Below are 19,804 nucleotides of genomic sequence, written 5' to 3' on the forward strand. Positions count from 1 at the left end.
ACTTAATAATTGCTTAGCTGTGTGATCTTGGGCAAGTCACTTAACCCTATTGCCCTAAATAAATTTTAAAAAAAATTTTAAGAGTCAACAGTAATTAAAAGTGGTCTGAAGTAACCTTATCATCTATAGAAAATATGACCAAAAAAAAAAAGATTGTTAAGCAAAGTCTGTAAAGTGGATTGAAGAGATAGGTTTAACCTTTCAGGAAAGGGGTTTTTAAGAAAATCAGTACCTTTAAAAAATGCACAATACTCTTAATTTCAAATAATTTTATCTGCAAAGTCATCCCTGAGGAACTGCACAATTCAGCATCCCTGATGTCTCATAACTTCCCTATACACAACATACTCATTCCAACCAACTTTTGGGTTTCCCCTATACCCTCAGGTTGGCTGCCCTCCTCATTTCTGTCAAGTCAACCTCTCTCAACCCTTCTTCATAAAGCCTTCTTAGACTTTCTAGTCAACCATGATCTTTTCATTTCTATGAATTTTTATAGCAAAGGATATCTAGAACAGACAATCTAGATTAACTATATTCTCTACCTTGTGTTTAAATGAGGTGAACTCTGATCCCTGAGCACAGGAACCGTCTTCTCCTCCTCCTTACCTGCCTCTCCCAACCCCACAATACCTAGCTCTTTGGGTACATAGAAAACATGTAAATACTTGTTGACTTCTGAGTAAAAAAAAAAAAAAACCTGTCACCTGCTTATATGCACTACCTTGCAAGCCTTCCCTCAAAGTATCCCAGAAAGAAATGAAGTCAGTCTTTAAAATCTTATAATCTAATGTCCTAAACCTTATCATCAGAATATTTAACTTAAATCATTCATGCTATGCTTTAAAATGATACCTTCACAAAGAATATGTGTGTATAGAGAAGTTCTAGATTACAAAGAAATTTTTCAAAGGAAAATTAGCTTTTAATTCTAGTATGGGATTAATTCTATTGTTAGGTAATATGAACTTCAGCCAAACCAAGCCAACTAGAATGAATGTAGCACAAGTTAATAACATCAGCTAGTGCTAGGAGGATTTAGGTAGATTCATAGATGAAATTAAGAAAAGCAAAGGACATTTTGGGGACATCCCTAAGCTTCTGAGGGTGACTGACATCTTGGAGACAAATCATCCCTGATCATAAATATCCCTTGCTGCCCTACCACAAAAGATTCCTGAGGGAGCACCTAGGATGATGCATTGGATCAAGCATTACCCTGGAATCAGGAGGACCTGAGTTCAAATCTGACCTCAAACATTTAAAAATTACCTAGCTGTGTGACTTTGGGCAAGTCATTTAAACCCACTGCCTTACAAAAAAATAAATTCCTGAGTGGGCTTCTTGGTGAGTTTGACCAAAGCATCATGGCATCTGTCCCTCAGTTCTAGGAATCAAACAGGGCACCTTGACTCTTAAGTTCAGTCTTCTCTTTAATAACTAGCAAAAATGTATTAGAAACATATAATGGCCAAATGAGGGCAGTAATTGAGGAGAATGCACACCTTATCAACACATGTCCTTGGATGGAAAAGCCTCTCAGAGAACCAAGGTGGACTAATTCTCTATTTTAGGGAAGGCAGGTTTATAAGTTCCTAAGTTCCTAGACAGGGCCCTCGAGACATTCACCACACAAGTAACAGGAAGGTCAAGCAAGGAAACAAAGTCAGGGCTTCCAGACAGAAAAGACTTAGGGAAAGGAGAAGAGTTCCTGTGCCAGAGACCTACCTTCTTCAGTGCTTGGATGTACTGCTCTGTTCTGATCTGGTCATTCAGTTCTCCAAATCGCGGCCGGTTCCAGAGCAAATGTGCTTGACATTCACAGACTGGACGCTCTCCGTAAAAGTTAGTCTTGCTTTGTACACTCCTAGAGCACACCAAGAACCAAAGGTAAGGTGACTGACAAGATAACAAGAGATAACCAAAGAGGCTGTCAGGGTGCTAATGGGATAATAAAGAGTGAAAAGGTCACTCTTCTGAGACTGAATTCATTCCCAAAATGTAGCCTGGTAGGGAAACAGGGAAGGTCCAAGAATCACCCTCCAAATAAGTCTGGAGAAAATGGGAAAGTTTGCCATCTACTGCTCTCCTGCCCAGTCCCTGAATCTCCCTGTGCCCCAAGGATAAGCTGTTCTCCCTCCAATAAGAAAAGGTAAAGAAAGCCTGGAAAGTTTCCAGATTATCCATGACAATCCAGTAAATCTTTAAAAAGCCAGAAGAGTTTCATTGTGAAAAAGGAAGAAAGGAATCCTGGCTAGGCAAAGATTAAGAAACAAATCTAAAGCTGAGCAAAGCCTAGAAAATCAGCACTCCTTCTTCCAGGGCTGTGAAGGGGGAGGCAACACTGGAGGTCCTAGCTGAGGAGAAGTCATGACTATCTGTCAATCTTGTAACAGCAACAGAGACATTATTGTTGTTGTCCTCATTGTCTTCTGGTGTCTTCCCAGAGCCCTGACCCAAGACATGATAAAGAATATCCCAAGCTTTGTCAAAATAACTCTTACAAAATGTCAGTTGATTCACTGGGGCACAGATGACGCTGAAGGAAACTAGAAATCATTACTAGAGATCATGAAGTGAGGAAATTCAAGCAGTAGAATGTGAAATTATAGAAAGCATTATGCAAAGTTCAATTAAAACAAAGACAAAAACAATATGGTCATTGTCTCATACTAAAAAATCTCCAGGTTAAAAAGAGAACATAGTTAGGAGAGTTCACAAGTCTAAAATATAGTCAAGATATACTAGTGAAAAGAAATTACTCAGACATCTGCTGGTAATTTCTAACAACCACAGTCAATCATTTCCTAACCTCCCTTACTGACCATTTCATTCTTCAAAAGAGAGAATTCTATGTTGGATCCAATTCTCAGAAATATGAATGAAAGAAATAGCTATCAGGGAGAGGAAATATAATGTAGTGGAAAATGTGTTGGACTTGGAGTCAGGAAGACTTGGGTTCAAATTTTGCCTCCCACTTGCTTCCTGTGGGACTCATGGCAAGTCATTTACTCTCCTTGGGCCTCAGTTTCCTCATCTGTAAAATGAATGATTATCTCAATGGTCTCAAAGATCCATTCCAATTTTTAATCAAGGCTCCTGTATCAAGTACCTTTGGGACATAGTGACAGGTGTGTCTTAGAATTTTAGCAGAAAAGAAGAAAGAGGAAATAAACTGCTCTGCCAAGTCATAGTCAGGAAAGATTCATTTCAAAATCTTCAGAGAGAGGATAGCAATTGACTTATACACTTCCATATGAAGTTATTTTATTCAGGTTTATATCTTTTCTTCTATCTTTTGTAATGGGGAAGATCAGAAAGTTCTCAGTTCTCAAATCCTAAAGACATCAGGAGAAACAATTCTTTTTGTTTGTTTTTGCAAGACAATGGGGTTAAGTGACTTGACCAAGATCACACAGCTGGATAATTATTAAGTGTCTGAGGCCAAATTTGATCTCAGATCCTTCTGACTCCAGAGCCAGTGCTCTATCCACTGTACCACCTAGCTGTACCAAAAAGCAATTTTAATGAGGAAAAAGGGAAGTGGCCTATAATCACCAAAATGATTATAGAAAAAATAAATTGATCAATTTCTCTTCACTAAAAGAAAACAAGGATCCTGAAGAGAAGTCCCTCATACTCCATCTTCACCAGGTCCTATCCTGAGCACTATAGAGAGGTCTGGCTACTACATTCTAGGAAAGACTGGAAGAGTCCAAAAGAGAGAAAACAGGATGGTACATTGCCTCCAGTTCATGTTCTATGAGGGTCAAATAAAGAAATGGGGCGGGGGTGCCTTTGTTCTGGAGAAAAGAAGACTTAAGTGTTATCTTCAAGAATTATTTTGTTTGTTTTCAAAAGCAAATTGAGCAGTGACTGAAAACTACTAAAAGACAAATTAATTAAGAAGATTCCTAAGAACCAGAGCTTTCCAAAATGAAATGGGCTGCACCAGGAGACAGAAGTTCCTCATTGGGGTTCCCAAACAAAGGCTACGTGAAACATTTGTCTGATATTTTACAGAAATGATTAACTTTTTTTAGAATGTTTTCAAACTGGTGAGTATCAAGCTCCTTTTGAGAAATTACATGACTATACAAGAAATGGCATACTTCCTTCCTGTTTTAAATTCAACAAATATTTATTAAATGCCTCTTGGGTTTTTCCTGGGTGTTTTCCCTCTTTTAATATGGAACTCCTCCAGGAAGTTCTACAATGCTCCAGGACTTAATGCAACAGGCATCCACAAATGGGAGCAGCTAGAGAGTCTTAATGTCTATAGGGAATCTCTTCAACTAAAACTCTGCATTGGGCTTTCTCCATTAACAGTGATGAAAACCTTTCAGTTTATCTCACTTAGTACTAATGAGCAGAGAGGATCTCTGAGGAAGGCTCTCTACATTATTACTTTCTGTTTAAAACCTGAATAGTTTTGATACATGCAAAAGAGACTCCTTATTGGAAGATAACCCAAGGAAGATTTCTGATTTACTAATTCAAATGTTTTTGTAATAAACAAAAAATAAACTCAGTAATATCCTATATTTTCTACATCTTTCAATCAATTGTCTTGGTACTTATAAAGATTCTTTTCAACACCTCTGGTAGTTTCCCCTTTTTCAGCTACCCAATGAATTAATTCTTCAATAAATCTTTGCATCAAATCTCTTTCATATACACAACTGTTGGTCATATACACTTGGTTAGCTGTTTTCCCATCTTTGGTCTCTTTGGAACCACTTTTATCTCTTCTCTATAATCACATAATCTTAGAGAATTCCAGGGTTCACCTCCACAACATAAGACATCAACCAGGACTTTGGAGGACCTCATAAATACTAAATCTAAACAAATGCAAAAATGTTAATTGAGACAAGTCTCCCACATTTTCAATGATTATACAATTAGCCCATCTATCTTTTTTTACTTATTACCTAGTTTTATGAAGGCTGTACCATATACAGTAATCATCACGGTGAGCAGTCAGATAGTGGGAATCACCTTGGACCACTGGCTCCTCATTTGGTAGAAAATAGACACACTGCATCCAATGATCTCGCCACTAAAAGGGTTTTACATAAAAATTAGTACAAAAAAGGAAAAATATTTTAAGAAGAGAAAATCAAAATGGGAAGTAAGAGATAATAAAAGTGATCAACAATGAATAGAAATTATTCAAAATGATCAGAAATTGCCCAAATTTATAGACTACTTTCCTCTACCCACCTGACCCCCAACACTTCCCCTTAATGAGCCATAATAGCAATATTCTATTTCAGAATCACAATGAAGTTTTCAAAATGGAGGTCATGGAGAGTTAGCTATATGGAAGTTGCAAAAACTAATCAACTCACATTCTCTTGGAGGAATACAGGATGCTTAATAGTAACTGTACTACAAAGGGCAGTTTAGTCTTTCTCCCAAAATACAACCTAAGATATCTTTATTTTTGGCAGAGCCAAAGAATAAGAAGAAAATCTTAAAACTTGATCTGCTATAATAAAATTCACTACAGGAAAAGATTCAATATGAAGGAACTCATTATAAGAAGTCCAAAACATGGATCCCAAGAACAATTTTTAAGGTTTTAAAATATTTAAATTATGTTTTTCAGCTCATTAATAATTTAGCAAAGACAGAACAGGGTTTTTTGCCCTTAAATACTATTTTTCAACTACTATCATATTAGATTTGGTTTACAGGGATCAAGATTTAGTCTTCAAAAAGAACCAGATTGTGAAAAGAGAATAGGACAAGGAGTTAGGAGACCTATATTCTAAACTTGGTTCTTTCATTTATTCTTTGTAATTTGGGCTACCTCATTTTATCTCAGTTTCCTCATACACAAAATCAGAGACAGTAGAGTAGTCCTGTTGACCTTGATAAATCATATTTCAACCTTAAAACCATTTCAGGTTAAGAAATAGAAAAGATAATCAGTATAATAAATTAGTTACATAATATATCCTGTAGCTTCATGTTTGATAAATCCACAAAAAAACAGTCACTATTCAATTGTTGTTTAGTCAATTTTTCTGTCATGTCCAATTCTACATGAGCCCTTTGGCAGGAGTAGTTTTCCATTTGCTTCTCCAGTGTATTTGACAGATGAAGAAACTGAAGTAAATAGTGTTAAGTGACTTATCCAGGGGGGTAGCACAGCTAGGAAATAACTGAGGCTAACTCTGAATCTTCCTGACTCCAAGCCCAGCAACTCTATCCAATGCCCCACCTAGCTGTCTAGCTGCCCTAAGCTGCTGGGGTAAATATTCTCTATTCAATAAAAGCTGCTAAAAAAAATAGAAAGTAATCTGACAGAAACTAGTCATACACCAGTATCTTACATCATATACCAAGATAAGCTTCAAATGAATAAATGACTTAAACATAAAGGCTAACATGATAAGCAAATTAGAGAAGCCCAAAGAAGAAAATGCATTTCAGATCTATGGAAATGAGAAGAGTTCTTGACCAAGCAAGGAAAAGAAGGGATCTCATAAGATAAAAATGATAATTTTGTAGAGGTGATAGTATTATACCACAAAGATAATACCTTAAGTGAGGAAATTCAAAAATCAGAGGAAAGTGAAGGGAGAAGTGAAAATATATTTCTACTGCTTATTTTGTTGCCAGACACTGTGCTATGTGATTTTATGTATATTCTCTCATTTGATCTTCACAACAATCCTGGAAGGCAGGTGTTGCTTTACAGTTGAGGAAACTGAGACATAAAGAAGTTAAGTGACTTGTCTAGGGTCACAAAGCTTCTAACTCTGTTGGATTTGAACTCAAGCATTCCTGAATAAGGAAGGCACTTGGGTTAATGGCTATATAGACAGAACAGAAGCCAGAAAGATGAAATACATGAGGAGTTTGGACACAGAGGCATGAGAGATGATAGAGTAGCAAAGAGAATATTCAGCTATCTGGCAAAGTGCTGAAACTCTCCCCCTTATAATAACTGAGTCATTATTATTATTATCTTGATTTGGCTTGATACTTTCATCCTTCAAATGGTAAACTAACCAGGATAAAATCTATCCTAGAAGAGATTCTCACCAATAAGAAAAACCAAGAGAAATGATGGGAACTTTAAAGCGGCCAATTCCTCTCAAAATATGTGATAAAGAAGGAATTGAAAGCCAAGCAAACACCCTAGATTTTAAGAAAACATTTCAAAATGTTCCGATAAACAGGATGCTATGAACTAAAATTCTACAAGAGAAATCAGTCCAAGAATGATGGGGAGGCACAAGAATGTAATTCTGAAGAGGCAAAGAGGAAAAAAAGGAGAAAAATAAGTTGTCTAAAGAGACCAATGTGGATGTACCGGAATTCATTAATCAACTAAGCTTTCTTAAATACATGTATACAGGAGCAGCTAGGTGGCACAGTGGATAAAAGCACCAGCCCTGGAGTCAGGAGTACCTGGGTTCAAATCTGGTCTCAGACACTTAATAATTACCTAGCTGTGTGGCCTTGGGCAAGCCACTTAACCCCATTTGCCTTACAAAAACCAAAAAAAAAATAAAATAAAAAATAAATAAATACATGTATACAGAAAAATATACATGGAATGAAATATATGATAGAAGGTACTTATATACTACAAAAGCAACAATACAGTAAACACAAACAACTTCAAAAGATTTAAGAACTCTGATAACACAATGACCAACAATGATTCCAAAGACCTATGAGAAAACATGCTGCTCTAGGATGCAGATTAAAACACATTTTTTAGTCACTGGATGAAGGAATTTGTTTTGTCTAACTATACATATTTGTTATGATGGTTCTTTCTATTTTTTTCCCCATGAGGGAGAGAAAATGTTTTAATTAATTTAAAGATTAAATATTTATAAAAGGCATGTTTACACTGAAGCATGGGCTGATAATAAAAAATGAATATAAAAGCCAGATAATAGTCTCAAGGCAGCTAAAGGGTAGAATGAGTTAAGGAAGTCAAGGAAAGTAAAGTTCAGCAAAAAAAAAAAAAATTTAATTATAGTAAGAGAAAGAAGAGGATTAAAAAAGGCATAAGAGCATTTGTTAAGATGGGTAGGACAATAATACCTGACAAGAGAGAAGAGTATCAATTCTTATTTTTCCTGCTTCCTTATCCAGGTAGCATAGCCTTTAGACTAAAAACAAAGAAAAATGTGACTAACGAAATTCATATCCCAAAGGAGTAGGGACATAAAAGAGAACTTAGATGTCCATTAAGAACTAAAACTAATCCAGATGAATGAGATTTTCAGATAATAAAAACCTGGTAGATGTCATTAAGCCTCTGACAGACACTGACATCTTTGAAAGATCACAGAAAACAGAAGTACCACAGGAACGGAAAAGAGCAAAAAGATAAATTCTTCCTGCTAGGGCAGTGAGAGCGACTTCAAATTCCTAGAAAAATTTTTTTAAATATTATAAGGTCTGGTTAGTGAAGATTTAGAACAGGAAACAGAGATCATAAAAGACCAGTCTGGCCTTAACAAAAAGAGGACATGTCAGACTAATAACCTCATAAATTTTCTGATAGGATTACTAATCTGAAAGAAAGATGGAATGTCATAGAAAATTGACGTGGATTTTAGTAAGGCATGTGACAAAATTTCTCATTCACATAGAAAAGATAGATAAACAGTATAATTAGGTGGATTCAGAATTAGCTGAATGGCCCCACAGAATAATCATTCATTAATGGTAGATGTCCCTTAGATATCTTAAACTCAGCAGGATCAAATCAGAAGTCATTGACTTTCCCTGCAAACTCTCCCCTTTTTTATCTCAAGAACTCCACCATCCTTCCAAGCTCCTAGGTTTGCAACCTTTATATGATCCTGGAATACATATATTCCACCCCACATATACAATCAGTTGTAAAATCTTGCCCTATTTTTTCATCTCTCATACTTGATCCCTTTTCTCTCTACACACACACACACACACACACACACACAAGCTATCACCATAGTTCAGGCCCTCATCATCTATCATCTAGGTTATTATGGCAGTTACTAAGTGGTCTCTCTGCCTTAAGTCTCTCCTCAAGCCTGTCCATCCCATACACTGCTAACCAGATGACCCCCCCCCAATCAATTCTAGTGCCTTCCGGTTGCCTTCCAGATCAAATATGAACTCTATTAGGTTGAGCTACCCAACCTGCTCCCCAACCTCTCTCTCTTTTTTTATTTTTTTTAGGTTTTTACAAGGCAAACGGGGTTAAGTGGCTTGCCCAAGGCCACACAGCTAGGTAATTATTAAGTGTCTGAGGTCGGATTTGAATTCAGGTACTCCTGACTCCAAGGCCGGTGCTTTATCCACTGCACCACCTGTACCTGCCCCCCAACCTCTCTTTCTAGCCTCAATGGCTCTTATGCCTCCTCCAGTCCTCTATGATGCAGCCAAGCTGACCTGTTCCTCATATCCCATCCCTAACATACCACCTCCTCTGTGCTTTGATGCTGGCTATCTCCCATGCCTGGAACAGATTTCCTTCCTCACACTTTGATATACAATTCCTCTCTTCCTTTAAGATATAGTTCAAGGACCATCTTTTGCATGAAGTCCTTCCTGAATCCCACTGTAGCTTATGCTCTCCTTTTCAAATTACCCTGTATTTAAAAATATATGTACTTGTTTTGTGCCTCATTAGACGACGGTAAGCTCTCTGAGAGTGGAAGCCATTTCTTCTTTTGTATATGTATCCTAGTACATCATAATAAATGCATGATACATACTTGTATCCTTTCAATTTAAAAGGAAAACTCCAAGAGAGTTCCCTAGGGATCTCTGCTTGATTCTAGGCTTTGAAATATTTTTATCCGTGCCTTGCATGAATAGATGGTATGTTTATTAAGCTTGCATATCACAAAGTCAAGAGGAATAGTTAACTCACTGGAATAGAGTCAACTTTCTTTGGTGGCAAAGAATTGGACATGGAGGGGATGCCCATCAATTGGGGAGCATGTAGTGGTATATGAATGCAATGGAATACTACAGTGCTATAAGAAATAAGCAGACAGATTTCAGAAAACCTGGAAAGACTTAGATGAACTGATGCTAAGTGAAGTGAGCAGAACCAGGAGAACATTGTACACAGTAATAGCAACACTGTGTGATGATCAACTATGCTAGACTTAGCTCTTCCCAGCAATCCAATGATCTGAGATAATACCAAAACACTTGTGATGGAAAATGCCATCCACACCCAGAGAAAGAATCCATGAATTCTGAAAGCAGATCAAAGCATATTATTTTCACTTTTTTTCACATGCTTTATATTTATGTCCCACTCTTGTGAAAAAATATTCAACATGGTTGCACATGTATAACTTCTATCAGATTGCTTACCATGTTGGAGAAAGGGGAAGAGCAGGTAGGGAAGAAGGGAGAAAAATTTAGAACTCACAATCTTATAAAAAAAAAAAGGAATGCTGAGGGGCGGCTAGGTGGCACAATGGATAGAGCACCAACCCTGGAGTCAATAGTACCTGAGTTCAAATCCGGCCTCAAACACTTAATAATTACCTAGCTGTGTGGCCTTGGGCAAGCCACTTAACTCCAATGCCTTGCAAAAACCTAAAAAAAAAAAAAAAAATAGGTCCAAGATCTAAAAAAATCACAATAGACAAGCACTAGTAAGAAACTGAACAGGAGCAGCTAGGTGGCATAGTGGATAAAGCACCGGCCTTGGAGTCAGGAGTACCTGGGTTCAAATCCGGTCTCAGACACTTAATAATTACCTAGCTGTGCGGCCTTGGGCAAGCTGCTTAACCCCATTTGCCTTACAAAAAAAAAAAAGAAATTGAACAGTAATAACTGTAAAATATTAAATTTCCAAAAGATTAACTTTCTTGGTATTAGATGAAAGATGAATGGCTAGACAGTAGTTTTTCTGAAATGGACTGAGGTGTTTTAATGGACTACAAACCCAAGAAGAGTTAACAGTAAGAAATAACACCTAAAACGGTTACTGTGAACTTAGAGGCACTATATTTAGAAGCAGTAAGGTTATAGTCCCACTGAGCTCATTCTGACCAAACATCTATAGTAATGGGTTCAGCTGCAAGTATATTTTGGGAATGATGATGTTAAGCTGGAGTACCCAGAGGAGGGCAATGAGAGGGGAAGGCCATGTCAATGTGAGGATCTGTTGAAGAAACAGGAATGCTTAACCTGGAAAAGCCTTAAAAAGGGACATGAAAGCCACCTTCAAGGATCTAAGGGCCATCAAGCAGAAGGAAAAAAGGATTTCCTTTGCCTGACCACAAAGGGTAGAAGTTAAAAAGAAGAAACATTAACCATAACCTAAGGAAAACTTTCCTGTCAGTTATTCAACAGTGTCAAATAGAGCACCGATCTTGGGAGTCAGGAGGACCTGAGTTCTAATCTGGCCTCAGACACGTAATACATACTTAGCTGTGTGACCTTGAGCAAGTCATTTAACCCCAATGCCTCACAAAAAATTTAAAAAAAAACAGTGCCAAGGGCTGTGCCCCCAAAGACAGTAAACTCCATCTGCCTCCCTGGATATCTTCAAGCAAAAGCTGAATTGTCATTCATTCATTCATCTGTTCTTTTTGCTTGCCCAGTATGTCATAGAGGGAATTCTTGTTTATATGTCAGATAGATTAGAGGTCCTTGAGATTTCTTCCACCCCTGAGGTTCTGGGTTTATACCATTATCTGCAATATTGGTCCCCAAAACCTAGGAGATCGCCAATTGCTTTTAACACTAAAAGGATCAGGCATGCCAAGTTATACAAAAAAAATTTTAGTCACTTGAAATTCAAAAAGGTTTAAGTATTACATAATTCATGACTTGACTTAAACTTTATTAACAACATTCCTTAGGATTCTGAAGACTTTTCAAAAAAAAAATAATAAAAGGCCCAGATGTGCCAAAAGATGCACAGGCTTTAAACACTACACTTACATTGTAAATAAAAGGAAATGTGGAAATGTAAAAATGTTCCTACTTTTATTTCTACTGAGTCATTTCTTTGCCCATAATAAATTTTTCCCTTTGAAGTGTCAGTAGAATGCATGAAACATTTATAAAACTTTGTGAATAATGTATTTATAGAATAAGTTTGCATTTAGCTTCTATTATTTTGCTAAATTTTTTAAAATTTTTCTGGTTTTTCTGTTCTGATTTGCAAAATTTGTATTTTAGTAGTTGTAAAAATATAGTTTTACTTACATCCTTACTGATAAAATGTTCAAGAGTCTCTCTTAAACCAATTTTAGAACTAATAAAAAAATCCTAACTGACTCATCAGAGGGAAGGAAACAAGCACCTGACATACTCAATATGCTAAAGGCTTCTGAACACTGAAAGATAGGTGCTACTGATGTTCCCATTTTACAGCTGGAAGAACCTAAGCAAACACAAGTTCAGTGATTTGCCCCAAGACTTATATCAAGTGTCTCAGGTCTTCCTGGCTCCAAGCCCAGTTATCTAACCATTTCTAGTGAATTCAATGATGTAAATGCTAGAATTACAATGCATGAGGCAGAGATTTCCATGATTATGAGTCCATCAGTACAGTTCCTCCTATAGCTGACAATCTGAGCCACAATATCTTAAACATAAAGAAGATTCTTTGGGGCAACAAGATGTTGCTTCTCGATAGGATGCTTGCAACAGTTCAATATTATTCTACTTCAGTCTAACCCTACTACATATTCCACTCTCCATAATGTCAAGAAAATTCCCATTTCTTCTTTTCAAATTTTATTTCAAAAGCTAAGAAACACTAAGAAATGTACAAATGTACAATGAGAACAGGATACATAAAACATCCCATCACATGAGATGAATTCAAAAGTTCAAAGTTCCCTGGTCTTACTGTGGCATTATCAGTGGGAGATGTGTCTGTGTCTGTCTCACCCTATTGCCTTGCTCTATGGGGGCGGCTAGGTGGCGCAGTGGATAGAGCACCGGCCCTGGAGTCTGGAGTAGCTGAATTCAAATCTGACCTCAGACACTTAATAATTACCTAGCTGTGTGGCCTTGGGCAAGCCACTTAAGACCATTGCCTTGCAAAAACTAAAAAAATAATAATAATAATAATAATAATAATAATAAAGCATGCTCTAAATTTAATATATGCTGAACAAGACACATCAACCTGGTCTGCAATTCTTGTTGAAATTTATACAATGAAAACAAATATTTGTTCAACAGATCCCTTCGCTTAGGAAAAGACAATACTAGAAGCAAGTGTACCTACAAATGCAGTACTGAAGCACTATTCAACAAAAGCACAAAATGTTAGAACTGACAAGGCTTTGGGGTCATCTGTTCCAACTCCCTCATTTTGCACAAAAGAAAACAGAGGCTTCAATACCAGCAAATTGGCAAAATTGATAATGATAGTAAATAGTCAAGATAGTGTTGAAGGGGCTGTGGAAACATAGGCATCCTAATGCACTGTGAGGGAAGCTGTGAATTAGGACCACTACTCTGGAATTTAAATTTGAAATTATTCAAAGAAACCAGCTAAAATGTCCACACCCCTTGAGGCAAAGTTCCCAGACATAAAACCAAGGAGGTCACGTCAACAAGCATTCATTAAGCAGCTACAAAGTGCCAGGCACTCACCGAATAGGAGAGACACAATGAAAGGCCAAAAACAAAAAACAAAAACAGAACTTGCTCTCAGGGAGCTCAGTCTAATGGTTCATTGATAGAAGAAAAGCTTCATATTCACCAAAATATTTTTAATAGCATTTTTGTGGTAGAAAAGAACTAGAAACAAAGGTCCATTGCTTGGAGAAAGGCTATGCAAAATGAGATATATGAATGCAACAGATGTTCTTGCAGGGCCTTAAGCACAGAGCCTGGAACAGGAGAGCTCGAAAAAGAGATGTTTCCCATCCTTGCTCCATTACTAACTTGAAGTGAGACTGATCACTCTGGTGTTCTATTTCCCCAGGCAAAGTAGAGCCTCAGCCAAGAGACAGCTACAGCTTCTTCCAACACTGCGATTCCCAGATGCAACATATACTACCTTTGTTTCTGGTTTTATGATGAAAAAGATCAATCCCTGCCTCATACCTGGACCATTTTAGGGTCAGAGTGCACCCAGTAAGGTGCCATGCTGCACTTTATCTTCCCATCAGGATCCATATCGATGTCCCACCAGGACAGGACCACTTGTGCTCTGCCAGACACCAGAGGCTCAAACTGTACTGTGTGATAGGTGGGTGAGCTATTCACTGGCTTGCTGAAGTCCACACTGTAAGAAATTATTCAAGAAACTTGAGTTTTAACATTTTGATATAAGGGAAAATCTAGACAATGTAGAAACTAAAGATACTGATAAATCACTGTATTCATTCTCTCTCTCTCTCTCTCTCTCTCTCTCTCTCTCTCTCTCTCTCCCCCCCACCCACCCAATAACAAAAAAAGAGACTTTCTTCCCACTGGATAAGAGGTCAAATGATAGAAAAGTATTCAAAAAAGGAATTGTAAGCTATCAGCATAATATTAATTATAAGAGATACAAATTAAAGGTTTTATCTCACCCAACAAATTGACATAAATGATCAAAAAATGATAAATGTTTGGAGGGCCATGGGAAGATAAAGATAAATAAATATTGATGGAATTTTGAGTTGATTTAGCCATTCTGAGAAGTGATATGTAATTATATTTTTTAAAATAACAGTTCAAAAAATGAGCATTCAACAGTTATTAAAATACTACTTAATAATTACTTAAAAAATTATACATGACTACTTTTGGTTTGATTCTACATCACAAGCTTTTTAAAATTTGACATCCACGTGAAGGATGGCAGGTGGACAACCAGAATACTCCTAGCTACCTGGCTAGGAAGAAGCATGGAAGAAAATTCATCATGGTGAATGTGGACAAGACACATAAAGGATGAGTGGACATGGCTTGGTAGCAATTTATAACATTGAAGGAAAGTTCCAAATCAATGAGATCACAGATTCATTAGAATACATAAACTCGGGGGCAGCTAGGTGGCTCAGTGGATAAAGCACTGGCCCTGGAGTCAGGAGTACCTGGGTTCAAATCCGGTCTCAGACACTTAATAATTACCTAGCTGTGTGGCCTGGGGCAAGCCACTTAACCCCATTTGCCTTACAAAAAAAAAAAAAAAAAAAAAACCTAGAATACATAAACTCCATAAAGGTCAAAGATATGGTAATAACATAGTATTTAAAAAAACAGGGCCACACTTTTTGTAAAAACAAGTAACAGAAAGCAAAGTGGATGGTCATTAATTGGGGAACAATTAAACAAAACTATGGTATCTAAATGGAAATATTATTGCATCATAATAAAAGATGAATATGAAGAATTCAGAGAAATTTCTAAAGACTTATGCAAACTGATACAGAGGGAAGCAATCGAAATTAGAAGAACACACATGACCATAAAAATAAAAGGATAACACTAAAGACTTCAGAACTCAGAACTCTGATCAATGAAGTAAACCAAAGTAACTTCAAAGAACTTGAGAGTGAAACACATCCTACCTCTTAGTAAAGTAGGGTTTTTAAACAAAAGATATTGAATGAGATATAAATTTTCAGATATGCCAAAATGTTAAACTGTTTTGTTGACTATATCTATTCACTATAAGGAAGAGTTTTACTGACCAAGGGAAAGAGATAGTGATATTTAAAAAGAAAAATCAATAAAATATATTTTAAGAATATGTAAGGGGGGCGGCAGCTAGGTGGCGTAGTGGATAAAGCACTGGCCCTGGAGTCAGGAGGACCTGGGTTCAAATCCGGTCTCAGACACTTAATAATTACCTAGCTGTGTGGCCTTGGGCAAGCCACTTAACCCCATTGCCTTGAAAAAACCTAATTTAAAAAAAAATAATAATATGTAAGGGGGGAGTGGCTAGTTGGCACAGTAGATAAGCACTGGCATTGGAGTCAGGAGTACCTGAGTTCAAATCTGACTTCAGACACTTAATAATTACCTAGTTGTGTAACCTTGAGCAAGTCATTTAACATTGCCTTACCAAAAAAAAAAAAGAAAATGTGATAAATCTACCAACAATTAAAATTGGATTCCACAATCAATCAAGAAGTATCTCTTCAACCCAAAGGCAGTGAAGAAGTTGCTTTCCCTTTCAAGTCCCCAGTTCTATTATGTGTCTTTGTCTGTGTCTTAATTTTCCTGCTTTCTAGACAATACACTTTAATAAAAGGATTAATAAAAGGATTTTTTTTCCTTTCTTACCTAAACATTGTCAGCACATTACTTAGGACAGTGAAGTCACCCCATGGCACCTGGTTCAACTGAATATCATAGACTGATGGAGCCCCAGGGCAATTTTCCATCTCTGAGGGTGCAACAATAATTTTCTCATTATTGCCTGTCTGGATATGAATAGGAAACAACTTATTCCAGGACCACATTCTTCTGGACTCCACCAGCTGAGCATATACAGTAGCCTTGTGAGGCACTGCCTCACAGTTTTCCTGAAGGTTCACAAAAAAAAAAGAGAAAAGCAGTAAATTCAGTTAATTTTATGTTTATTACTTCCATGCAAGGAAAAGTAAATTATTTATAAAAATGAAATATTTGTATTAACTTCTAATATCTAGCAATCTGACCTAAGATATCTGAATTTTAGAAAGAGCATATATGTGACCTACCCTACATTCAAAGAAGAGGTACTGGAAGAGTCACTGATAGATTTCAGAGCTCCTCATTGTAAAGGTATGCATCCTTCTTAATTTTTAAATTTGGCTGTTAACTGTGGTCATACAGATTAATTCCTGAAGGCCAACTCAGAAATCTAAAGACATACCCCTTACTCATAGCTGCTAAGCTCTACCTCTGGCAAAACAGTGTGTGGCAAAATTAGCTTGGTAGTTAGAAAAGAAAATATTTAAAGTGGTGCTTTTCAAGTTTTACAATCCTCATTTCTTATACATTAATTTGTCTCTGCAATGAAGACCTAATCTATTACTTCACTGAGAAAATTGAGGCCACTAAGCTGCCTCTTCTCTTCATTTCAAACACCTTGGCATCATTCCCCCACTTCCCTCCCTCCATTTTTCTCTTCTTCCCCAACAGATAAAAACCTCAATCATTCCCTCATTCTGTGACTTTCCATTTCTCTTTATCTCCAATTTCCTTTTCAAATGCTTTCAAACATGTTAAGTCTATCTCATCTGGTAAAAATTTCCACTGGACCCACTATCCCCATTGAAGTCATGATCTTATAAAAGTTGTCTACATTCACTGCTTCTGTTCCATTTTCTCCCACTCATTCATCAGTCCCCAGCAGTCTGGTTTCTGACCTCACCATTTTTCTGAAACTGTTCTCTCCTAAGTTACAAATGATCTCTTAATGGCCAAATCTAATGATCTCTTCTTGCTCATCCTTCTTGACATCTCTGCTGCGTGACTTGGCTAACCATACTCTTCTTGGCTAACCACACTCCTCCACTCCTTTTTGCTCATGATAACACTTCTCAATCTCCTTTGCTGCCTGATCATCCATATCTTGTGCAAAAGCTCTATACTGAGCTTTCTTTTCTCCTTTGTACTCTCTCAATGACTTCATCAGATCTCAATTTTAATAATCATCTCTATGTAGGCAATTCCCAGATCTATGACTCTACCCCCTGAGTTCTACTCCCATATCACTAAATGACTTAGAGATATAAGGAACCAGATGTCCTACAGAAATCTCAAATTCAATACATCTAAAAAAGTAAATTTAATGTTTTTTCCCTTTACCAAATTTCCCAATTTCTGATAAAAGGAGCATCATTCCTCCTATTCCTGAGGTCTGTAAACTAGTATTATTCTAAACTCGCCTTTTCTCAGCTCATCTATCTAATCAGTAGCTAGATTTTTCCATTTCTCATAACTTCTCTTGTATCCACCTGTTCTCTTTATTCACCCAATCACAACCACAAACCTGGTCTTTATCAACACCTGCCTGGCCTAATGCAATGGTCCCTAATTAGCCTTCCTATCCCAAGTCCCCCTTTCCAATTCATAGCCAAAGTGATTTTCCTAAAGAACAACCCTGAACATGTCACTTGACTAATTTCATAAACTCCACTGGAGTTTATTAAGTTTATTAAATTTATTAATATATTAATTATTAAGTTTATTAAAAATAAACTTCTCTATTGTATTTTTAAAGTCTTTTTCAACTTAGCCCCAACCTCTATGATTCTTCTCCTTCATGCCCTCCCCAGTCCTATCAAACTGGACATCTCCATCCATTCCCAAACCTTTGCACACATTGACCCAATTCTATTTCAAAGAATCTCACCTCTTCAAGATGCAGCTCAAATACTGTCTTCTATACAAAGTCTTTCTTGACTCCAAAGAAAGGAGAAATGATGCATCAATCAAAGAGGACAAGAGAATTCTCTAGACTCCACTATTTATCTATACCCTACTATAATTCTCATGACAGTAAGAAAGAAAGGAGTTGAATTTCCTAAATATAATCAATATAGAAAGTAGTAATCCATTAGACTGGCTGAAAAGCATAATTTAAATGAGAATGAGTTTAACCCTATGTGGTTATACTAAAAATCATAAGTCAATGGTTTCCATCTGTACAAATGAGTTTTAAATTGTAAACTTCAAACTTCTTCCTACCTCTACAAGATTCTTATGGGCATGCTCATAGGAGGGCAAGGCACCTTCCCCTATCAACTCTGTATCAAACAGTTCAGTGACCAGGATGTTTGCATAGCACTGCATATCACCATCTAAAAATCACAAGAGAAGACATAAGAAAGAGGTTATTTATTGATCACAGGACTGTAAGCTCCCATTCCCAAGGGGTTCATTAGAGCCTATACTGTCTTTGAAGTCACTGAGTAAAAAGAAAGTCAGAGTTTAAAAAAAGGTTGCTTATATGATTCTGGCATATCCCTAATTCCCACAAGTACTGCAAAAAAATGATAATGCTTCTCCTTGGATTCATATAAAAGCTAAACTTTCCATTTATTAAATTATTTTTCCTAATATCAATCTTAAATTCAATAATGCTACAAATTCAAGGAATGCAAAGGAATAAAATTCTTTCCCCTATTGGCAGTTTTCAGAGCCCAATATAGATAAACATATTAAAATTTAATTTTTGGGAAGCTTCAGTTTTAATACAAATTTCTTCAATCCCCTTAAGAAAATCCACAATTACTCAAAAAATATTATTTTAAGCATCCGTATAGAAATGACGAAAAAACACATTGCCCAGATAACGACATACACCTAAATGCTTGGATCACTGAACAAATCTATCTGTGTCAAACAAGTGCTACAGATGGAGAAGGAGAAAGCATGGATATATGATGATAAGGATGAACCTGGACTTAAGTGCATGTGCTTGTAAGAAACTCCACTGTGTTGTCAGGAATCTCAGCACAAGGAGTCTTCTGATGTTGCTGCACAGTCATGAATCATGAAAGACCCATAAAGAAGTAAAATTAGAGGTGACTCAAAGGGCAAATGCATGGTGGATATAAAGTGCAGCATATTACCAACCATGAAATCCTAATGAGAAGTATTATCAAGCATATCAATAAGGACATATATGCTCCAAAAAAGGAAGGGGGCCAGTCATGCCTCCAGACAATAAAAGAACCGAAGACCCTCCACGTTGAATGAATATCCTAGGAAGGATTTACAGCATGGAAAAAAATTCATAAAAGGTATAAAGGAGTTTTCCTGCACCAGGGGAGCAAGTGACCACACTAATGAGATTATAGACTCATCACCATCAAAACTGACATTTATATAGGGCTTTCATCCCCTATCAGTTAAG

At 36.8% G+C, this 19,804-nt stretch overlaps 1 protein-coding gene across 4 annotated transcripts in view; it reads right to left on the bottom strand.

Moving 5' to 3' along the window:
* The window catches only part of PRMT7 (protein arginine methyltransferase 7), a 63,880-nt gene that overhangs the window by 11,926 nt on the left and 32,150 nt on the right, over positions 1-19,804 (bottom strand). For all 4 annotated transcript variants that reach the window (XM_074202018.1, XM_074202019.1, XM_074202023.1 and 1 more), the window contains exons 6-10: positions 18,634-18,746; positions 16,240-16,481; positions 14,068-14,248; positions 4,935-5,062; positions 1,729-1,867 (exon numbers count right to left, since the gene is read on the bottom strand). In XM_074202018.1, coding sequence (XP_074058119.1) covers positions 1,729-1,867; positions 4,935-5,062; positions 14,068-14,248; positions 16,240-16,481; positions 18,634-18,746 — 803 coding nt within the window. The remainder of the gene's footprint in view (positions 1-1,728; positions 1,868-4,934; positions 5,063-14,067; positions 14,249-16,239; positions 16,482-18,633; positions 18,747-19,804) is intronic.

Source organism: Macrotis lagotis, chromosome 1 (genome assembly GCF_037893015.1).
Source record: "Macrotis lagotis isolate mMagLag1 chromosome 1, bilby.v1.9.chrom.fasta, whole genome shotgun sequence".
NCBI lineage: Eukaryota > Metazoa > Chordata > Mammalia > Peramelemorphia > Peramelidae > Macrotis > Macrotis lagotis.